The sequence below is a fragment of the Odocoileus virginianus genome, chromosome X, assembly GCF_023699985.2.
Source record: "Odocoileus virginianus isolate 20LAN1187 ecotype Illinois chromosome X, Ovbor_1.2, whole genome shotgun sequence".
NCBI classification, from domain to species: domain Eukaryota; kingdom Metazoa; phylum Chordata; class Mammalia; order Artiodactyla; family Cervidae; genus Odocoileus; species Odocoileus virginianus.
The window spans coordinates 31,444,651-31,465,845 of NC_069708.1; the positions used below are offsets into that span (position 1 = coordinate 31,444,651).

General features: G+C 45.8%; 1 protein-coding gene across 1 annotated transcript; it reads left to right on the top strand.

Moving 5' to 3' along the window:
• Positions 1–12,418: 12,418 nt before the first annotated feature.
• FGF16 (fibroblast growth factor 16) lies at positions 12,419–20,543 on the top strand. The gene is made up of 3 exons (XM_020878847.2): positions 12,419–12,692; positions 18,645–18,748; positions 20,112–20,543. Exons 1-3 carry the CDS (start codon positions 12,419–12,421, stop codon positions 20,355–20,357), a joined length of 624 nt encoding a protein of 207 aa, XP_020734506.1. The 3' UTR covers positions 20,358–20,543.
• The last annotated feature ends 652 nt before the right edge of the window (positions 20,544–21,195 follow it).

Here is a 21,195-nt window from a genome sequence, read left to right on the forward strand (position 1 = left end):
CTCTTTTGCTATCACTTATACTGGTGTGGTGACGCTTGGAAGGACATCTCAGTTTTATGTTCATACCAGTCTTATTGTGGTCAGGAATATACTCAGGGTCGTGCACAGGCACTCAGGTGATGAATGTTTCCCCCAGCAGTCTTAGCTTGGGAGGCATTCCGGAAAGTCACTCTGACTGCACCCCAGGTGACATCGGAGGCAAGCAAGGTTTTAATGGTGAGGAACTGGACATCAGTCTGGGATGCCATCAGGTATACCCCTGGTGCATCTCCACCCCATCTCAGTGGTATGACCGGGAGGGACGAGTACAGCACCTGCATCGGTAAGGGACAGACTAAGTTCGATCAAGGAAGGAAAGCTTTGGTGTAAAGTCTGTCTACACCCCCATCTAGAGCAGGGAGGGACACCTCTGGTAGAAAGATGGCACTTGTCACTTTTTTTCTCTTTTACAGATGAAAGTGAAAGTGAAAGTTTAGTCACTCAGTCATGTATGACTCTTTGTGACCCCATGGACTGTAGACTACCAGGCTCCTCTGTCCATGGGATTTTCCAGGCAAGAATACTGGAGTAGGTTGCCATTTCCTCCTCCAGAGGATCTTCCCGACCCAGGGATCGAACCTGAGCCTCCCACATTGTAGGCAGACACTTTACCATCTGAGCCACCAGGGAAGTCACTTCTTACAGATGGGAGCTAACAATTCCAGCCTCACTCCTTGGAACTGTATCCTGAAAAACTGGGATAGATTTGATCCCCAGAGCTTAAAGAATGTACTCCTGACCTTCTTCTGTGATACTGAATGGCCACAGCATCCTTTAGAAGATGGGAAATGCAGACCTGTTGAAGGATCTCAATTATTACTGTTTTACAATTAGGCTGGTTCTGTAGAAAACAAGGAAAATGGCTAGCAGTAGCATATGTGTTGCCCTTTTTCTCTCCTGGAGGTATGCCAGACTTATGTCCTAAGAGTATAGATTTGACTGTGAAACCTCCAGCTCCCTCCTGTCCTCCTACTTTGCCCCTGTACCCGGGGCTCCAAACTGAGCAAACTGAAAGTCAGAGAAACCACCACCCCAAGAAGGCTTGCCTTGGACTCAGGAGAAACCCAAACTGAGATTCAAACTGCCCAAGTAGATGTCCAAACAACCCCTGTCTTAACACGACCTCAGACTACTCGGGTTTAAATAGAAACTCAGACCTTCGAAGTAAGAGATGAGATGGAAGACAGGAGACAGATTAAGAAAAGCAGTTTTCTCCAATCTATCCCTGGGATCATATGCACAGAGCAGCCAGAGAGGCTGAGGAACAGGCAAACAAGCTGTTGCCTCTTCATGAAGCACCCACCAGGAGAAATAATCAGTCTGTGAGAGTTAATAAGCCCTTTTCTTATCAAGAAATACAAAGAATCAAGGAGGATATGGGAGACTATTTAGAGGACCCAGAAAAATAAATTAGAGCTTTTAAAGGTGTTACTCTGCTTTATGACCTTACTTGGAAGGATGTGATGTATATCTTGAGACAAATGCTGACTCCCAACACAAAAACTTGAGTTTTGGGGAAAGCTGTTGCTTATGGAGATGAATGGCTTAGTAATGAATCAGTAGGGAAGTGGGAGGATGAGATAGCCACCTTCTCCACTGGGATTCAGGTGGTAGGAACTATAGAACCAGATTGACACTATAACACAGCTAAAGGAAGATGGGATCAGAGTCATTTTGTCAGATGTATTCTTGAAGGACTCAGGCAAGCACGTGCTAAGACTTTAAACTATGCCAAATTGGCAAACATAGAACAGGAGGAGAAGGAAGATCCTGGTAAATTCCTAGATAGACTGAGAGAAGCCCTTTGCAGATTCACTGCAATTGAACCTGAAAGTGAAGAGGGGAGTTTAGTTCAGTCGCTCAGTCGTGTCCGACTGTTTGGGACCCCATGAATCACAGCACGCCAGGCCTCCCTGACCATCACCAACTCCCAGAGTCTACCCAAACCCATGTCCATCAAGTCGGTGATGCCATTCAGCATCCTCTGACTTCCCCATCTCCTCCTGCCCCCAATCCTTCCGTGCATTATGGTCTTTTCCAGTGAGTCAACTCTTCCCATGAGGTGGCCAAAGTACTGGAGTTTCAGCTTCAGCATCAGTCCTTCCAATGAACACCCAGGACTGATCTGCTTTAGAATGGACTGGGTGGATCTCCTCGCAGTCCAAGGGACTCTCAAGAGTCTTCTCCAACACCACAGTTCAAAAGATTCAATTCTTTGGCGCTTAACTTTCTTCACAGTCCAACTCTCACATCCATACATGACCACTGGAAAAACCATAGCCTTGACTAGATGGACCTTTGTTGGCAAGGTAATGTCTCTGCTTTTAAATATGCTATCCAGGTTGGTCATGACTTTCCTTCCAAGGAGTAAGTGTCTTTTAATTTCATGGCTGCCATCACCATCTGCAGTGATTTTGGAGCCCCAAAAAATAAAGTCTGACTGTTTCCATTGTTTCCCGATCTATTGGCCATGAAGTGATGAGACCAGAATCCATAATTTTAGTTTTCTGAATGTTGAGCTTTAAGCCAACTTTTTCACTCTCCTCTTTCACTTTCATCAAGAGGCTTTTTAGTTCCTCTTCACTTTCTGCCATAAGGGTGGTGTCATCTGCATATCTGAGGTTATTGATATTTCTCCCAGCAATCTTGATTCCAGCTTGTGCTTCCTCCAGCCCAGCATTTATCATGATGTACTCTGCATGTAAGTGAAATAAGCAGGGTGACAATATACAGCCTGGATGTACTCCTTTTCCTATTTGGAACCAGTCTGTTGTTCCATGTCCAGTTCTAACTGTTGTTTCCTGACCTGCATACAGGCTTCTCAGGAGGCAGGTCAGGTGGTCTGGTATTCCCATCTCTTTCAGAATTTTCCACAGTTTATTGTGATCCACACAGTCAAAGGCTTTGGCATAGTCAATAAAGCAGAAATAGATGTTTTTCTGGAACTCTCTTGCTTTTTCTATGATCCAGTGGATGTTGGCAGTTTGATCTCTGGTTCCTCCGCCTTTTCTAAAATCAGCTTGAACATCTGGAAGTTCACAGTTCACATATTGCTGAAGCCTGGCTTGGAGAATTTTGAGTATTACTTTACTAGCCTGTGAGATTAGTGCAATTGTGCGGTAGTTCGAGCATTCTTTGGCATTGCCTTTCATTGGGATTGGAATGAAAACTGACCTTTTCCAGTCCTGTGGCCACTGCCGAGTGATCTTAAAAGATAGATTTCTCACTCAATCGGCTCCAGATAGTCTCCATAAGTTATTAAAACAGGCATATGGACCAAATCAGTCTTCAGATAATCTGTTGCCACTGGCTCAAACAGTCTATTATGGTAGGGAATATGAAGAAAACAAAGAAAGGCAGAAAAAGACAAAGGAACAGGTGAAAGCCCTTGTAATGGATGTCAGAACCATTCTTAAACAGCCTGAGAAAAGTGCCCAGAGGGACCCAAGTGAAAAAGGATGGGCTTGCTATTACTGTGGAAAGGAGGGGCACCTCAAGTGGGAGTGCCTTCAGGCATCTAAGCTGCCCCCGGCTCCATGTCCAGTCTGCAAGGGACCACACTGGAGGAGAGACTGTCCCCAGAGGTGTAAGTCTCAAGGGTCAGACTCTCAAAACAATCAGGACTGAAGGAGCCCAGAGGTCCCCACACATACTGCCATCCTAATTACACCTGAGGAACCCCAGGTATTAATAACTGTGGGGGGCCAATCTATCTATTTCCTTTTAGATATCAGGGCAACTTACTCTGTGCCTACTGAAGCCCCTGGCCCACTTTCTTCCTGATCCACTTCCGTAGTGGGACTCTCTGGACGAGCCAAAAGGTATTACTTCAGTTGTTCCTTAAGCTGTAACTGGGACTCTGGGCTATTTTGACACGAGTTTCTGATCGTGCTAGAGTCTCCCTCACCCCTTTTGGGGAGGGACAAACACCCTCTTCCAACAACACAAGAGAAGACTCTACACATGGACATCACCAGATGGTCAACACCGAAATCAGACTGATTATATTCTTTGCAGCCAAAGAGGGAGAAGCTCTCTACAGTCAGCAAAAACAAGACCAGGAGCTGACCGTGGCTCAGATCATGAACTCCTTATTGCCAAATTCAGAATTAAATTGAAGAAAGTATGGAAAACCACTAGACCATACAGGTATGACCTAAATCAAATACCTTATGACTAAACAGTGGAAGTGAGAAATAGATTTAAGGGACTCGATCTGATAGACAGAGTGCCTGATGAACTACGGACGGAGGTTTGTGACATTATATAGGAGACAGGCATCAAGACCATCCCCATGGAAAAGAAATGCAAAAAGGCAAAATGGTTTTCTGAGGAGGCCTTACAAATAGCTGTGAAAAGAAGAGAAGCAAAAAGGAAAGGAGAAAAGGAAAGATATTCCCATTTGAATGCAGAGTTCCAAAGAATAGCAAGGAGAGATGAGAAAGCCTTCCTCAGCTATCAATGCAAAGAAATAGAGGAAAACAATAGAATGGGAAAGACTAGAGATCTCTTCAAGAAAATTAGAGATACCAAGGGACCATTTCATGCAAAGATGGGCTAGATAAAGAACAGAAATGGTATGGACCTAACAGAAGCAGAAGATATTAAGAAGAGGTGGCAAGAATACACAGAAGAACTGTACAAAAAAGATCTTCATGACCCAGATAATCACGATGGTGTGATCACTCACCTAGAGCCAGACATCCTGGTATGTGAAGTCAAATGGGCCTTAGAAAGAATCACTATGAACAAAGCTAGTGCAGGTGATGGAATTCTAGTTAAGCTATTTCAAATGCTGAAAGTCGATGCTGTGAAAGTGCTGCACTCAATATGTTAGCAAATTTGGAAAACTCAGCAGTGGCCACAGGACTGGAAAAGGTCAGTTTTTATTCCAATCCCAAAGAAAGGCAATGCCAAAGAATGCTTGAACTACCGCACAATTGCACTCATCTCACACGCTAGTAATTCTCCAAGTCAGGCTTCAGCAATACATGAACTGTGAACTTTCAGAGGTTCAAGCGGGTTATAGAAAAGTCAGAGGAACCAGAGATCAAATTGTCAACATCTATTGGTTATCGAAAAAGCAACAGTTCCAGAAAAAACATCTATTTCTGTTTTATTGACTATGCCAACGCCTTTGACTGTGTGGATCACAATAAACTGTGGAAAATTCTGAAAGAGATGGGAATACCAGACCACCTGACCTGCCTCTTGAGAAACCTGTATGTAGGTCACGAAGCAACAGTTAGAACTGGACATGGAACAACAGACTGGTTCGTTGAATCGTGCTGCGATTCATGGGGTCGCAAGGAGCCAGACATGAGTGAGCAACTGAACTAATACTGAGCAAGGTCTATATCTCTGTTTTCATCAATATGGAGCCCTTCCTTTCTCTCCCTTTAATTGAACAAAATATAAATCCTAGAGTGTGGGCTGATGGAAAAATCTGTGGGTCAAGCACAAAGTGCTATTCTTGTGGTTGTCAAGCTTAAAGACCCACAGTTATTTCCACATTAAGAAGCAGTATCCACTGAAACCTGAAGTTAAGGAAGGGTTAAAACCCATCATTGAGAATTTAAAGGAGCAGGGGCTATTAATTCCCTGTAACAGCCCATGCAACACTCCTATTTTGGGTATAAAGAAATCAGTTGGCAACAGGAGAACCTACTAAGCATTTCAGAGAGATAGAGAGACTTTAAATTGCTATATATTGTCCTAAAGAAGTAGCTGTTACGCATTGCAAAGGGATGGGAGTAAAGTAGCTGAATGTAATCAGCTGGCTGACTGTCAAGCCAGAAAAGCAGCACTTCACTGCAGAAGTCTTTGATCTGAACAGGTCCTGTGGAACAAGAAAAACCACAATATACTGAGGAAGAATTAGAAAGATATGAGAAAAGAGGAGCGAAAGTTACTAATAAAGGATGGTTACAGTCCACAGATGGATGATTACTAATTCCTGAAAATGCTCAATGGAAAAGTTTTCCTAAAGCCTTGGAATTAACTAATTATGTAACTTAGCTCTCAGCTTTTCAACAGGCATTAATGGAACTCTGGGAGGTGACTCCTGACCCAGCCTCTGAGTCAAGCAAGCCTCTATTTGAGGCAGGAACTGAGGTCCTGATAAAAACATTGGGATCTGGGGGCCAATCCCTCAAGCCCCTCTGGGAAGGCCCTTACCAGGTTATTCTTTCTTTTCCCACATCTGTCAAAGTGCCAGGAATTGATTCATGGGTGCATCACACTCGAGTTAAGAGGTGGCACCCTGACCAGAACTAAGTCATGTCATTTTATGCGTTTACTTTCTATGCTCTGACTTTGCACTTTTCAGATGGGCCTGATAATCTATGTGAGCCTACTTCTGCTGACTCCAAAGGTCCTGAGTCTGGCATTTGACCCTCAAGACAACACCTTCCTGTCCTGGGCTCATTCCTACACGGCATTCCACAATCGATCTAATTGCTGGGTCTGCAGAGCACTCCCCTCCTCATCAATTGAAGACTTCCCTGGTGGGTTTCTCCACTTCAAGGAAAGGACTCTCTTCAACTCTGTGATGACATCTAACAACCTTAAGATGTAGGGTTGTTGGACTGATGTAACTATGGGTATAATGTAACTTTTAATTTTGATTAGGTTTTAACTTGGCTTAATGACATCTGTAACTGTAAAACAGGGTTCATGTCAATGTGTGACAAAACCCACTACAGTATTGTGAGGTGGTTAGCCTCCAACTAATAAAAATAAATGAAGAAAAAAAAAACAGGGTTTGTTTCTAACTGCCTGAAAGCTTTTAAGTTACAAATGGTTGTCCAAGCTCCTACGAGTGCCACAGACTCCTCCAACTATTATTGGGGCCCTTGAATCAGAGACCCTCGGTATGAGGGTTAGGAGAATATGTTGCCTCAACAATTTAGGGACCATGCCCCTCAACAGCAGGAAGTAATTATGGAACAAAAAAGATGCCCCTTTCCCTTGGCAACATAATTCGCCCAAAAGAAAAGGGGGGAATGAGAGAGTCAGTTCCTAGGCAGGTTGATAAGAAGTCTCCCAAGGAGAGAAGGGTCTGGAATTCTCAAGGAGGAGGAAAGGACAAACTTTTTTTTCCTCTACCTTCCTTAGGATTATATAACAATAATGTATCCTGCCTGAGGACAGTTTCTGGAAAATACCTTCTGGCTAATCCTGTTATCTTTAAATGTAAATTATGGGAGTGGGTCTAGTAAGGTCTTTACAACCTCCAGACATTCTTTTGATTCATTGTAATAACTAATTAAAAGGTATATAACTCTGTTGCTAACACTAGCAAGGGGGCACTCTTTCTGCCTCTTCTGATGTCTATGTCAGAAGCTTTCTCTATCCTTTTATACTTTAATAAAACTCTATTACACAAAAACTCTGAGTGATCAAGCCTCGTCTCTGGCCCCATATTGAATTCTTCTCCTCTGGAGGCCAAGAATCCCTGTGTCTTTTGTGGTTCAGCAACAACCTTTCATGCCAGTGCAAGAGACATAAGAGACACAGGTTCGATTCCTGGGTTGGGAAGATCCCCTGGAGAAGGGCATGACAACCCACTCCAGTATTCGTACCTGGAGAACTCTATGGTCAGGGAAGCCTGGCGGGCTACAGTCCATGGGGTCACAAAGAGTTGGACACAACTGAAGCAACTTAGCACAGGAAGGAAATAAGACTGGGGACAGATAGGATGCAAATAATATTAAGAACAATGACCACTTAATATGCACCTGGCACATATTAAGTACATTCTGTGTATTATTTCACTTAAACCTCACAGTACCTCTATGTGGTTATGATGATCATTACCATCAGTATCTTACAGAAGGGAAAACTGAAGCTCTGACAGCTAGAATGGCTTTAAGCTGAGATTTGAACATAGGCAGTCTGACACCAGAGATAGAATGTGCAACTGCTGCATTATACTGCTGCCTACAAGGAAAGCAGGAAATGGGAGAAAGAAACAAAAGACAAAGGAGCAATACATTTGAAGTATATAGATTGAGGCAGCATAGTGTCCAGATTAGATCTGAATTTAAGATCAAAGTTTTATCTCTTAAGATCAGAGGTCCTACCTCTGCTTCTAGTTACTGAATATTTCCGGACCTCAGTTTCCTCATCAGTAAAATGGGAATAAAACTATTCCTTAGGGGCTTCCCTGGTGGCTCAGTGGTAAAGAATCCACCTTCCAATGAAGGAGATGCGGGTTCAACCTGTGGTTGGGGAACTAAGATCCCACATGTCACGGAGCAACTAAGCCCATGCACCTCAAATTCTGAGCTTGCACTTCAGGGCCCATGAGCCAGAACTACTGAGCCCACATACTGCAACTACTGAAGCCTGCATGCCCTAGAGCCTGTGCTCTGCAACAAGAGAAGCCACTGCAATGAGAGGCCCTCACACCACAACTAGAAAGTAGCCCCTGCCCGCTGCAGCTAGAGAAAAGTCTGCACACAATGATGAAGACCGAGCTCAGTCAAATAAATTAATAAATAAAAAAATTTTTTAAAGAAAAACTATTTCTTAGAGGATAATTTCCTGGTGGTCCAGTGGTTAGGACTCCATAAACAGGAGCAACTGATGGAGCTAACTGCTGGATCTGCCAGCAGTACAGCTCTCACTGCCCCTTATCAGCAAAAATACATTAGGAAGGGAAAAAACATTTATAAGCTGTCACGGAAATGAAAAAGTGGGTAGACCAACAATTTCACACATCTTATTCCCTTTCCTAGCTGTGTGTTGGGGCAGGGGGAGGCAGAAGTGAGCATCAGCAGTATTAGCTTCAGCATCTCCTTCCTCAAGGAACAGATCCCAAAAGGCTGCCCTCAGCCTCTGGTCACTTATAGCCTGGGTCAGAATTCCCATTTTTTCTTAAAGAGTTTTGTTTTTCCATGTCCTTTTCACATAGGTTGCTTAATTTTTCACATTTTCCCTGTGAGGTGTTGGGAAAGGAGAATGTAATCTCAGATGTATTGAGTATCTTCCGTGTGCCAGACAGAATGCTGGGCACTTTCCACCAGTGATTTCATTTCTTCTTCACAATACCACTGTGAAGAGGTACAGTTAACTTCACTTTAAAAGTAACATCCTGAATCCAGAGATGGCTGCTTCTTTTTTATGTACACTTTCCTCCCATTCCATACATCCAGCACAATGCTGCCCTAAGGTTGTGTCCTGCTGAGGATTTTCTGTAAAACGAAAATATTCTGAAATGTCACCGTCCTTCACATGCCAATCTTTGCATAATCCCAAAGCCCATACAGTGAGAGTAAATTGCCCCCAGTGGATCCGAGATTAAATGATGACTCTGCTTCTTATTAGCTATATGATTTTGTGCTAATCACTTAACTTCACCTCTAAAATAGGGAGAGTGGTATCTCCTACTCCACAAGGTTGTGAATATTAAATAACTTTCATGAAAGGGCTCTGTCAATTGGGATACTTCATGGAAACATTACTTAAAAGAGAATTATCAGTCAGCTTAATCTCAAAAGAACCCTAGAAGGACAATGTAATGCTGACGTTCGAACAGGTAAGACTCCAGATCTGCAACTGGGGTTGGTGACTTTGAAAATGTTAGGGGATAAAGAATGTAGAAGTTCCCTGAAGTGACTGTTAAAGAAATTGCCTTTGATCATTATCAATGTGTGATTTATATAATCATAGAGACATCTAACTCCTTCACATCACATACTTCTCAAAGCCATTTTATCAACACTGTTTCATATGACATTCACCAAAACCCCCAAGAATTAGTGTGTACCAACTAAATTTGTTCCACTTGCTTTATCACTATTTTACTCTTTCTAGAAGTGGCCCATCTGAATTTGCAAAATCTTCCCCATCTTCCCTTCAAGGCCCACCCATCACAAAGGCCTCTTTGGTCCAGAACCCCCTCTAAACCCCCAGAACAATAGTCTCTCTGCCTTCTGAATCCATATAGCACTGTACACCTTAAACTGCCTTGTATTCTAGCCATTTGTATTCTTGTCTTAACCTCTGCCCCACCTCCCCCACCTTCTCACTAAATCCACAAACTCTTTGAAGGGAAGAATGAAGAAGGAAAGACGGATTTCTTTGTTGTTTTATAGCAGTCCCATTTTTAAAAGCTTTCATTATGGAAATTTCACGTTTGTGTGTTTACTGAGAGAATAGAGGAAATATATAATGAGCACCCATGTACTCATCACCCAGCTTCAATAATTAGTAACATGAACAATATTATTATCTCATCTAAACTTCCATTCCCTCTACCTTCTCACTCTAGATTACTTTAAAACAAATCACAGATAGCTTGTCATTTCAACCGTATGTACTCCAATACAGCCGCTGTCTTTTGCATTTCTGTGTCCTGTACTGTCGGAAGATTATTTGTATCTGTGTTCCCCACTACTCGGTGCATATCAGAAGGCGATTTCTGAGCACATACCATGTGCCAGACCTTGCGCTCCTCTGTGGAGGTTCTGTCTGAGCTAGGGAGGCACACCACGACCAAGCCTCAATGTCCCAAACCAAGAATTTCTCTCGTTCTTGAGAGTGAACACTGGGAGCCCAGGAGCAGGACCTCTAATTGCACTAACTCAATTGAACTGCAGAACTTCCCTGTAGCTCAAGTGGTAAAGATTCTGCCTGTGATGGAGGAAACCAGGGTTCAATCCCTGGGTCAGGAAGATCCTCTGGAGAAGGGAATGGCAATCCACTCCAGTATTCTTGCCTGGAGAATTCCATGGACAGAGAAGACTGACGGGCTACAGTTCATGGGGTTGTAAAGAGTCGGACACGACTGAGTGACTAACACACATACAATTAAACAAAGGGTTTCCCTTCCAGAAACTAAATTCCAACTCGCCCGGAGACACAGGTTCTCCAGCAGGAGGCGCTGCAAAGTAGTGGCGGGGATGGGGTGCTGTCTCAGTTCAGTTTTCTCCTGCTGCAGCCGGAGCCGGAGAAGACAGAGCACCCACGCGGGTGCGAACTGTAGACAACGCAGTTTAGTTGGCGAGCCGGACGCTGAGCGCCAGACCCTGAGAGGGGCCCCAGGGTTCAGGTGCCAGGCAGGGGCGTGGGGCAGGCCAGGCACCAGCCCCCCAAGCCTTCTCAGTGCTGCTTGTTGCCCTGGGTGCCTCTAGCCCCCGCCCCAACTACCGCTCTTCCTGAGAGAATCTAAGGAGGGCACAGGACAGAGCGAGGAAACACCTGTTTCCAACAAGAAAAGAGGTGGAGGGAAACCCCCACCAGACTTCCAGTGGCCTCTCATCAAGCTTGTTCTCGAGAGCCTTGTAAAAGCGCGCCCAGAAAGCCAGAGGAGATCATTTTTCAAAAAGATCGCTTTCTATTTCTTACTGCCCCCCCCTCCTTTTCCTAAGCTGTAACGTCCCTTTTTAAAAAATGCCTTCTTTCCTCTGTGGGGCTTCCCGCTCCTCCCAGACCCCTTAAGGCCCCCTGCCTGGGTGGCTGCAGGAACCGCGAACACCCCCCAGATCTCACATTTTGCAACTGCATGCGTTTCCAGATTCTTCACTTCCTCAGCCCCCTGCCGACATACAGGTGGGGAGTGGGCCTGGGGGTCAACAGAACAAAGAAACCAAGGACCCAGGCCAGGTGCCCCTCTGCAGCCTCTGACCAGTCGGGGAACAAGAGGGGACTCACGAACGAGTGAACACCCCCCCCCCCCCAGGTCTCACACCACTTTCGAAAGGCAAGCAGCCGGAGGCCGCGCAGGAGGTGGGTGCTGCCCCCGCGCAACAGACAGACTTCCACGCAACAGGCCCGAGTGGCAGTGGACGCCAACAGCCTCCACGCACTGGGCTCCAGTTATTTCATCAGCAGTTTCAGAAAAACCTGCCAAAAGCAGTTATGCCTCACTGCAATGTGTAGCTTTTTCCTGCCATTTTTTCATAATAAAAGAGGGAGTGAAGCTTGCTCGCTCTCTCCCCCTCCACCCCCCTCTCCCAAAAAGAGCCAAAAGGATACGAGGAGGGGAAAACACACACACACACACACACACCAATCTCCGAGGGGATGCCATTGAGGTGTGGCTTGTATTTAAATATCCAATATGTCAATGTAAGGGGAGTGGGTATGTATATAAAGTGCCGTTTGCATATCTGATAGCTCGACGAAGCCAGCTATGAGAGGCCTGGGGAGATGGATGTGGAGGGGAAGCGGCACTTTGACTGAGTGCAAGGTCAGGAGCGCGCTGCCCCACGCTCCCCGCCGCTGAGAAGTTCCTTGGACGCGAACAGACGTCGACAGCAGCTCCGCAGAGTTCGGAGCGAGCGAGCGAGCGAGCGCCGCCGAGTCGCCCGCGCCCGCGGCGGGGAGAGGCAGTTCGCGCCCCGCGGTCAGGCTCGGCCCCGCGCGCCCCGCCATGGCGGAGGTGGGGGGGGTCTTCGCCTCCTTGGACTGGGATCTGCACGGCTTCTCCTCGTCTCTGGGGAACGTGCCTCTAGCTGATTCCCCGGGTTTCCTGAACGAGCGTCTGGGCCAGATTGAGGGGAAACTGCAGCGCGGCTCGCCCACCGACTTCGCCCACCTGAAGGGGATCCTGCGACGCCGCCAGCTGTACTGCCGCACCGGCTTCCACTTGGAGATCTTCCCCAACGGCACGGTGCACGGCACCCGCCACGACCACAGCCGCTTCGGTGAGGACGCGGGGGGGAGGGACAGGAGGCGAACGGACGGCGCGCTGGGGAGCCGACGGCTCGAGGCTGCGGCTTGGGGCCGGCGGACCAGCCGTTTCCGCCCCGCCCGGCGCTGTCTGGGCTCCTCGAGGCGGGAGGCCGCTGAAGACGCGGGCAGGCGGGAAGTGAGGGTGCGGACTTAAGCAGGGCTGTGGCGTCGGGGCGCCTGGCACCCTCGGATGCTCTCGGGAGGAGGCGGGGGCACCTTGAGATGCGGCCTCTCCTTTCTCCACCCCACCCTACCTCCTCCGGGAGCTAGAGGGATTGTTCTAGGACCTGGACGCTGCGCTTCCCCTTTCAAGGAAAGCAGGTGGAGCTGGGTGGCCGGGTGGGGGGCGGTAGGAGCATCCACCGAGGAGATCGGGGAACGTGGCTACAGCGAGAGGCTGAGCCTCGACGGCAGCAAGGTTGTCGCGGCAGATTACCGGTAGTAGGAGCCTTCGTCAGCTGTTGGACCCTGTGTGCGGACGGCCCGCGCCCAAGTGGCTTTTGGCCTATGGGGACGCGACAGCCTTGGCACCTGCCTGCCTCTGTGTTGCTCTGCCTGGGTTAGGGGCCAACCCAGACAGCACGGCGGGAGCTGGGTATTAGAGAAATTAGGAAAGCCTCCCAGTGGCCAGTGTGTAAGGGCATAAGCCCTGGGGCACATTTTGCCTGGGAGCTACCTCTGGACTCCTTGTCTCAGTGAGGAAACGATCCTGGGCCCACTCCCAGCCCCCCAGACAGGTGTCTCCTGGGCCCAGAGCAGAAAACACCTTACCTCTATCAAGGATTTTCTCTGCCTGTTCAAAGGGCACAGCTGCCTGTCTCACATGCAGAACACAATTAATATAAACCTTGATCTGGGACAGAGATCATTGTGTTACCAAGCAAATGTGTTCACTCCTCAATAATTTGGCCGTTTTTATTTTTAATTTCCTGTCCTCTACTAAACTATTCAGGTGCTGTGACAGCTACCCTTCCTTGGGTCCCAGCATCCCCCAATGTCCTCATTTCCTCCCCAAGGACCATATAGGCCAAAGATACCTTCTGTTCCTAAGCCAGTGAGAAGTTTTGCTACTGGCAGGTCTGACACCCTTCCCTTCCCCCACCCCCCCAATCCTCCTCCACTCCCCCTAAACCGCCTCATCCTCCTATTCCCCATGTCTTGCTAGAGCTGCCTCCAAGAGCACCACGGTAAGAAGTTGGGGGTGGATGCGGGGGGGGGGGGGGGACGGAGGCCTGTAGCTGGGCAAGGCTAAGTCTAGCAGACAACTTGGGCCAGGGCTGGTCTTCCTTGCGGAGCAAGCAGGAACCCTTATGAGGTCTATGTCATCTTAGAAAAATGTACTTGGAGAGCTGGAGTACAGTAGGTTGTGTGTGGGGTGGGAGTAATGGAGGGGTGCAGGTGTCTGTATAAACTTGCAGCAGGTCCTCAAAAGGGTGATAAGGTGGGGTGGGGTGAGGGGAGAGGGAGGGTTAACTTGGCTCCTTTCCCTTCCATTGCCAGTGACTTTGTAGTCCCATTTTGTTCCTCTTCAGAAGGAATGGGACTCCCACCCTGGCCTCAGAGCCCCCCCATAGCTCCCAGAAATGGCCTAAAGATATTGGGGTAGCTCATTCCTGAGCTATAGAAGAAAAATCCTGAAATGATGGAGAAATGTGAGGGGGGGGCACAGAGGTGGAGAAACTATGACTTTGACTCCCAGCAGCTACAAGTGTTTGTCTGACTCTGTGCCTAAGCTGAGCCCAATAACCTCCAAGGTCAACGTAAATCATAATAGGCTCTTGGGATAAGTGGTCTTTAATTACCTCCCTAAGGACACATCTTGATTTCTTTTCTCTCTCAAACTGCTAAGGGTGTTAAGTTTAAGGAGAAACCAAAGGAAATAAAACTGGCAGGAGGAAGGGGTGTTTTCACTGCTGTTTAACTGACTGCTTCATTTTTGGGTTTTGCCTAAAACACACTCACTCACTCACTCACAGAGACCACCTCTGCATCACCTTTTCCCTTCCCTCCTTCCCTGGCTTCCTGGCAGATCCGTGTATTTCCTGTAAAGGAAATGATAAGTGGTCAAAGCTGTCTCTTTGTAACTAACATCCCTTACCAACTTTCAAGCACACATTTACTCTTCTTCAGTTTAGTTTTTGGCAAAGAAAGAGGTGGTGTTTGAGTTTGCTGACTCTTTCCTCGCTCCACATTTGAGTTAATCAGCCAGGGTATTCAATAAATCGAAACTTTAACATTCCATAAGTGCTTTAGCAGTCAACATTCCAGCAGGGTAAAATAGGCCAGACTTAAGATATAAAATATTATAGATTTCTGCTTGGGGGGAAGAGGTAGTCTCCAAAGGCCATGTAAAGTAAATAGCTATTTGTTGTAATTGGAGAGCAGGGCCCCCAAGGATTACCCTGGAATCCATGCATTCAGAAAGAGTCAGGCTGAGCCCAAGAGCAGCCTCGACTCCAAATAATAACCTGTTGGCACAGCCTATGCTCCCCCTCTCCACCCATCCCCCATTCTGCAATCAGTAGCCAGGAGTATTTCAGTCTCTGCCTGGCTGGTGGCGTTTACATGAGGTTCACAAGGATACTGACATTCCTGAGGGGCACCTGTGGGCTGGCAGAATAGAGCTTGGGAGCCAGATTGGAGGAGAGGCCTCTTGCCAGGTGGGATGGAACAGGCTCATGCAGCTGCTTTGGTTTTTGAGCTATCTGGTTCTTATTTGGCCAGGTACCAAAACAGCACTGCCTTGGCCCTGAAGGGCTGAAAGGATGGCTGAGGGCATTCAGGCGAGTTATGGGACTAGATTAAATGACATATTAGCCAGTCATCTAGCTAAGTTCTAAAGCAGTGGGACCCAGAACAGATTCATTTTGAATGAAGCCATGGGAGAGAAGGTATAAGAAGAGTCTGGAAATTATCAAACACAGGCCAGAGCCTGAGGTGGGCAGGTCAAGATGAAGCAGAGTAGAGGGAGGTCCTGGGCTTTGAAGGGGGTGAAAGCACTGAGGACAAACTTTGTCTACTTAATACTTCGCTTCAACATTTTGCTGTTAACACCCCTCTCCAGCTGTAGTTGGGAAAATGTGAAACTGGCTTATTTTCTCTCTCCCTTCATGCTGGCTGGAATTCAAGAGAAGGTTTAGGAATATCTGTTCCATCATCATGTGCCACTGGGTTCCCACAGTTTGAATCCAGCTAATAGGAAAGTTGGCAAAGGGAAATGATGCCCAAAGACAGCTGGGCAGGGATGATTCCAACTGTTAGAGACCCCTGGTTACTGGACACAACCCAAGTGACTTCCTGTATGATCTGTCCTTTGGCACCAGGGTTAACAGAGTTGGAGAAAAACCGTGGTGACTCAAAGGCCACACCTCTTGGGTTTCATGATTTGTTCTCACACCAGGTCTTGGATGGTGAGATCACAAGCTGCCCTCTGCTACTTAATGAGCTCAGGGTGGTCAGAGACATGAGATACTTAGAGAATGAGGGAACCAAGACTCAAAGCTCAGAAGTAAACTGCCTAAGCAAAGCAAAGAACTGAAGGCTCCAGCAGGTTGGTATCCCTCAATGTTTATCACCCAGAACTGAATCATGACCTGACTTCTCATTTCCTGGCCATACTGGCCACTCTCCTTTGAACACCCTTCTGGCTTTCTGTGGCCCTCTTTAAACACAGTAGAATTCAAAACTGCATTCTTACTGTGATCTGAGGCAGAGTAGAATGGGGCAACCCCTGCCCTTATGCCAGTTACTAGATCTCAATCAATACAGTCTTAAATCATATTAATTTTTATTTCCTTTTTTCTATTTGTTTATTGGCTTTTTAGTAATTTTTAATTTTTACATGACTAACTTAACATTATCTTTTTAAAATCTCGTGACTCAGCCATACTGAGCTTACCTTGTTCAATCAGATTCCATAAGCTGCTGTTGTGTATGTTTTGCTAAGCCACATCTCCCCATCCCAAGATATAGTTAATAAAAATGCACAGGAATACAAGAGTAGTCCAACAGTCCAATGTTTTCAAGAAAATATACATAGCTTCCTGGAGGGAGGAGGAGTATGGAAATAAAAAGAAAGAAATAGATAAATTCATGATTAATACTTGAGGCTCACCCTCCCTCAACACAACTCCAAACACAAAACATCTTGGTTAACTGGTTTCTGGACCAAAGTGCAGGACTTTACATTTATTCTAATCAAAGCTTATTTTGTTTGAGTCAGCCCATTTTTCCATTCTCTTAAAATCTCTGGATTTTTATTGTTACCCTCTCAGCTGTATGTCTTCTGGAACTAGGGTAAACAGTCCCCATGTCCTCTTATAAGTCATTTATTAAAATGTTAAACAGGGCAGAACCAAAATCAGAACCCTGTTCAGTGTAACTAAAAGTCTTGGCCCACTAAATCAGTATCTGCTTAACCCCTACTTGGCACCAGGTAATTTTCCCCTCCCCTCCTACAATCTTGTGTCAATCTCCTTTTCCAAAACTCTTGTGTGTGTATGTGCTATGAGAGTTAGTAACCACCAGACTGAGAATAAAACTTGGAGGATGTCAATGCTAGAGGCCAGAGGCTATGCTTTGAGTGTTCTGTACAGTGGGAGCAGAAGAGAGTTACATTCTTTGAAAAGGTCTGTATGTGCCCTAAAAGCTTCCATACCTGAATACCCACCCACTGGCCCGAATCACTGGGGCTTTTCAGAAGACTTCCCGCTGGACTCTTGAACCTGATTTCAAAATTGACCACTTAATTTTTTTAAGGAGATCTTTAAGGAATCAGTCCTACTCCCTGTGTAGATTTCATAGAATATTACTACCCTTAAGAATTACATTTTTGGATAAGAAAGACAGCCAGATATGAGCTCATTTCATACTTTTGGATGCCTCTGGAGTCAGTTGTATCAAGTTTTAACCTATATGTTGAAAATCATGATTAGAGAATATCAAAAAGAAATCTAGTTGACCATTGCATCTGTATCCATATAATAGATGTGTTACGTTAGAACAAAATTGTGAAGTCATTAGTATCCCCAGGATTTCAGTTCTGGTTCCTTTTTCCCTCTTAGTACTCAATGTCTTTTTTCCCCCCTGCTACTGCTGGGTAAATGAAAACGTTTTCAAATCCTCACCTCTAACTTTGTCAACTAGAGGAACATTTCTGAATATCTTCCTCTTCCCCTTAAAGTTGCAACATCTCAAATCAGTATCAAGTCTAATACTACCTGCCAACTCTTTGCCATAGATAGATTTAAAATCCACAAGAGAGAAGGGGAAAATGACAGGCTTGTCGGCCTGCAGCTGCACTGGCCAAAAGTACTTTTGAGGAGAAAGCTCTCACCAGGCCAAGTTTTGCTTCCTGCCATAGGACAGAGGAACAAATTTAGTGAGTGGCCTGTGTGGCCTTTGTTAGAGTCAGCTACAGGCAGTTGACAGCCTCATGTGGCTTTAGGGACATGGGAGCTAAGAGGGTACAAAACAAGTTCAGCCTAGAGGACAGCAAGGTAATGCTGTGAGCTCTGGGGAATCAGAAAGTGACTTTGGGAAGATACAGAAACTTGGCCACATTGTTTCATTTCAAAAGCTGCCCTCCTATTTCTTGAAATGGTGGCGTTTAACAGTACCTTGAAATTATGAAGCTTTTGTAGCCAAAGTCTTCTCACAGTCTCTTCCTTATTATATGCCTAAGAGTGTTGAGTAGAGGCAGAGATTGTCCCCCATTTTACATATGGACTGACTGAGGCCCAGAGAGACTCAGTTTCTTCTCTGAGGTTCCGTCCTTGCTGCAAAAGATGGTTTCATCAGGTAATTCACCAAAGGCACATGGTGCTGGCCTTCAGTTGGGGATAAAAGACCAGCTCATGTCACCCGGACAGCTTTCTGTTAGCTTGATATCAGTGATGGAAATGGCATTCACTGTTTTGCTCTAGGAATTCTGGAGTTTATCAGCCTGGCTGTAGGGCTGATCAGCATCCGGGGAGTGGACTCTGGCCTGTATTTAGGAATGAACGAGCGAGGAGAACTCTATGGGTCGGTAAGTTGTTTGTTTGTTTGTTTGTTTTTCTCTCAGAAGCTATTACCACCAGTGTTTGGATAATGTAAGGCAAAACATTTATCTAGCATTTAAAAGCACTTTTGTCAACTTTAAAGGATTAGTGTCTTCTAGTCAATTCTTGACTGCCCAGACACTTGCTACATAACACTCTCACTCATTCAGTCCCCATGAAAACAGAAGCTTTTCTGTGGTATATTTGCTTCTGCCTTCTCCGTTAGAGTGTCAGCTCATCTGATAATAATAGGAAGCTGTACTGGTTTGTCAGTAGATGGTAAGGGTTTGAAGCATTAACCCTCCCAAGGAGTATATCTGACTTGTGATGGGTACTCAGAGGAGTAGCCAACTAGCTGGCACAAAAATAGGCAGTGAGAGCTGGCCTTGAGATTGAGGATTCTGAAATAAAGAACAAAGTCTTTGATGTCCAAATTGCTTCAGCTGAATCCCAAAGGCCAAATGAAGCAAACAAACAAATGAAGAGTGAGGATTCCAGGGTCTGGTGACAGCCCTAAGTCCCCAGCTAGGACTGGATTGGCTGCAGCACATGTTCTCTATTCTGGAATCCAGCCCAGAGCTGGGGAATGGTGAGTGACTTTGCTGATCTTAACCCTTCTGGGGGATCCCAACTCCTGGCTTTGGCTTTTGAGTCACAGAGCATACTTTTTGGCTGCCTGCATCCCATGAAATCAGAGCACATTCTTCTCTGACACCTAAGAGATAGGCCTGTCCCCAGCACTCAGTATCGGCAACCCCAGCAAGTAGTATTGTGGCTGAATCAAGTGTGAGAAGGGATAGAGGCAAGAGACCCAGGAGCTGCCAGCTTGAAGTAGCCAGATTGGAGGAACTTCTCAAGGAGATTTTTTTCCTGAGCTTTCCAACTGACAGGCCCTGAGACCCTTCATTAGGAGAGATCACAGCTCGCCTCCCATGGAGCTTTATATAGATCTGAGGCCTTTGCCTGTCAGTTGATGTGGTTGACGGCAATCTCAATGGATTTGAACATCTTTAGCCCTAAATAGGGAGAAAGCTCAGAGGTGTCAGTTGGCATTGGGAGGCAGAAATTCTCAGGCTCAGAGTGCCAGGTGAGCCCATCTCTTCCAGTCTCTTGCTTTCAGAAAAGATCTCACCTGAAACATTTTTGCATGGCTCATGAAAGAGGGTGAAAGCAATACAAACAAGACTGTTTCATAGTATTTGGGAAGAAGATGCCTCAGTAATACCGGGAGATAGGCCTGAAATTTTCTAATATAAATGTGCTATTTATTATTTTAGTTTCTCCACCAGCAAGCTGGGATGGGAGAAATAGTCATATAATGGGCTCTGCTTTATTTTCTCACCCTCACAGAAGAAACTCACACGTGAATGTGTTTTCCGGGAACAGTTTGAAGAAAACTGGTACAACACCTATGCCTCCACCTTGTACAAACACTCGGACTCGGAGAGACAGTATTATGTGGCCCTGAATAAAGACGGCTCACCCCGGGAGGGATACCGGACTAAACGACACCAGAAATTCACCCACTTTTTACCCAGGCCAGTAGATCCTTCTAAGTTGCCCACCATGTCCAGAGACCTCTTCCGCTATAGGTAACAGACCCCTAGTGTGACCTCTGTGACCCATATACTCTGCGGCCACAGTTGTCCCTGGAAGCACTATACTCATAGCTTTTCAATCCTCTTTCCTATCAATTTAGATAACAAAGAAGCACTTACTGTTCAACTCGACCCAGCTGTTCCTTCATTGTTCAAAAGTATATATCAAGGTTGGGTTATTTTGGGGAGGGGTGTGGGGGGATGGGGAGGTCTAGAGGGAATCTTGTATATACTTTTTTCTTTACTCATGTTCTTTCCCCTGAGGTGGCACAAGAAAGAATGGGGCCCCCTACCAAGGGCCAGAGGTGTCTTGCCCCACAATCTACCCAAATACCTTAAAGTGGGTAAATGAAAGACCAAGGAATCTGCCATAGATGCTACCTACAGAGCTTTGGAGAAGTCTCATTAAGAAAATCCTTGGGGCTCCAGCCCTACTGCAAGCCATTCCTGTATTGGCTCTGCAGATTTATCATCTGTCCTGACATGCAGTTTTCCTGACGTTGAAAGTGGGAGATGGGGTAGGTTGTAAGAAAATGACATTAAAATGTAAGCATGGATACTGTGCATAAAGACAAACTATTTATGAAATGTATATGCTATTTATTTTATATATTTATTTATTTCAAAATAATTTTATTTTTAATGAGAGATGCTATGACTGGATTTTCATCAGAAAGAATAAGGTCCTACTGAAACAGGATAAATGAGTTATCAAAGGCTTTTATTGGCAATAAAATTGTCTTTATATTGTAACCACTGTCTAACTCTATTGATTTGTACACTTAGTAAGATTAGAAGGTTTGTTGGCTTCTTTTGCTACTCATTAGAATTTCTTA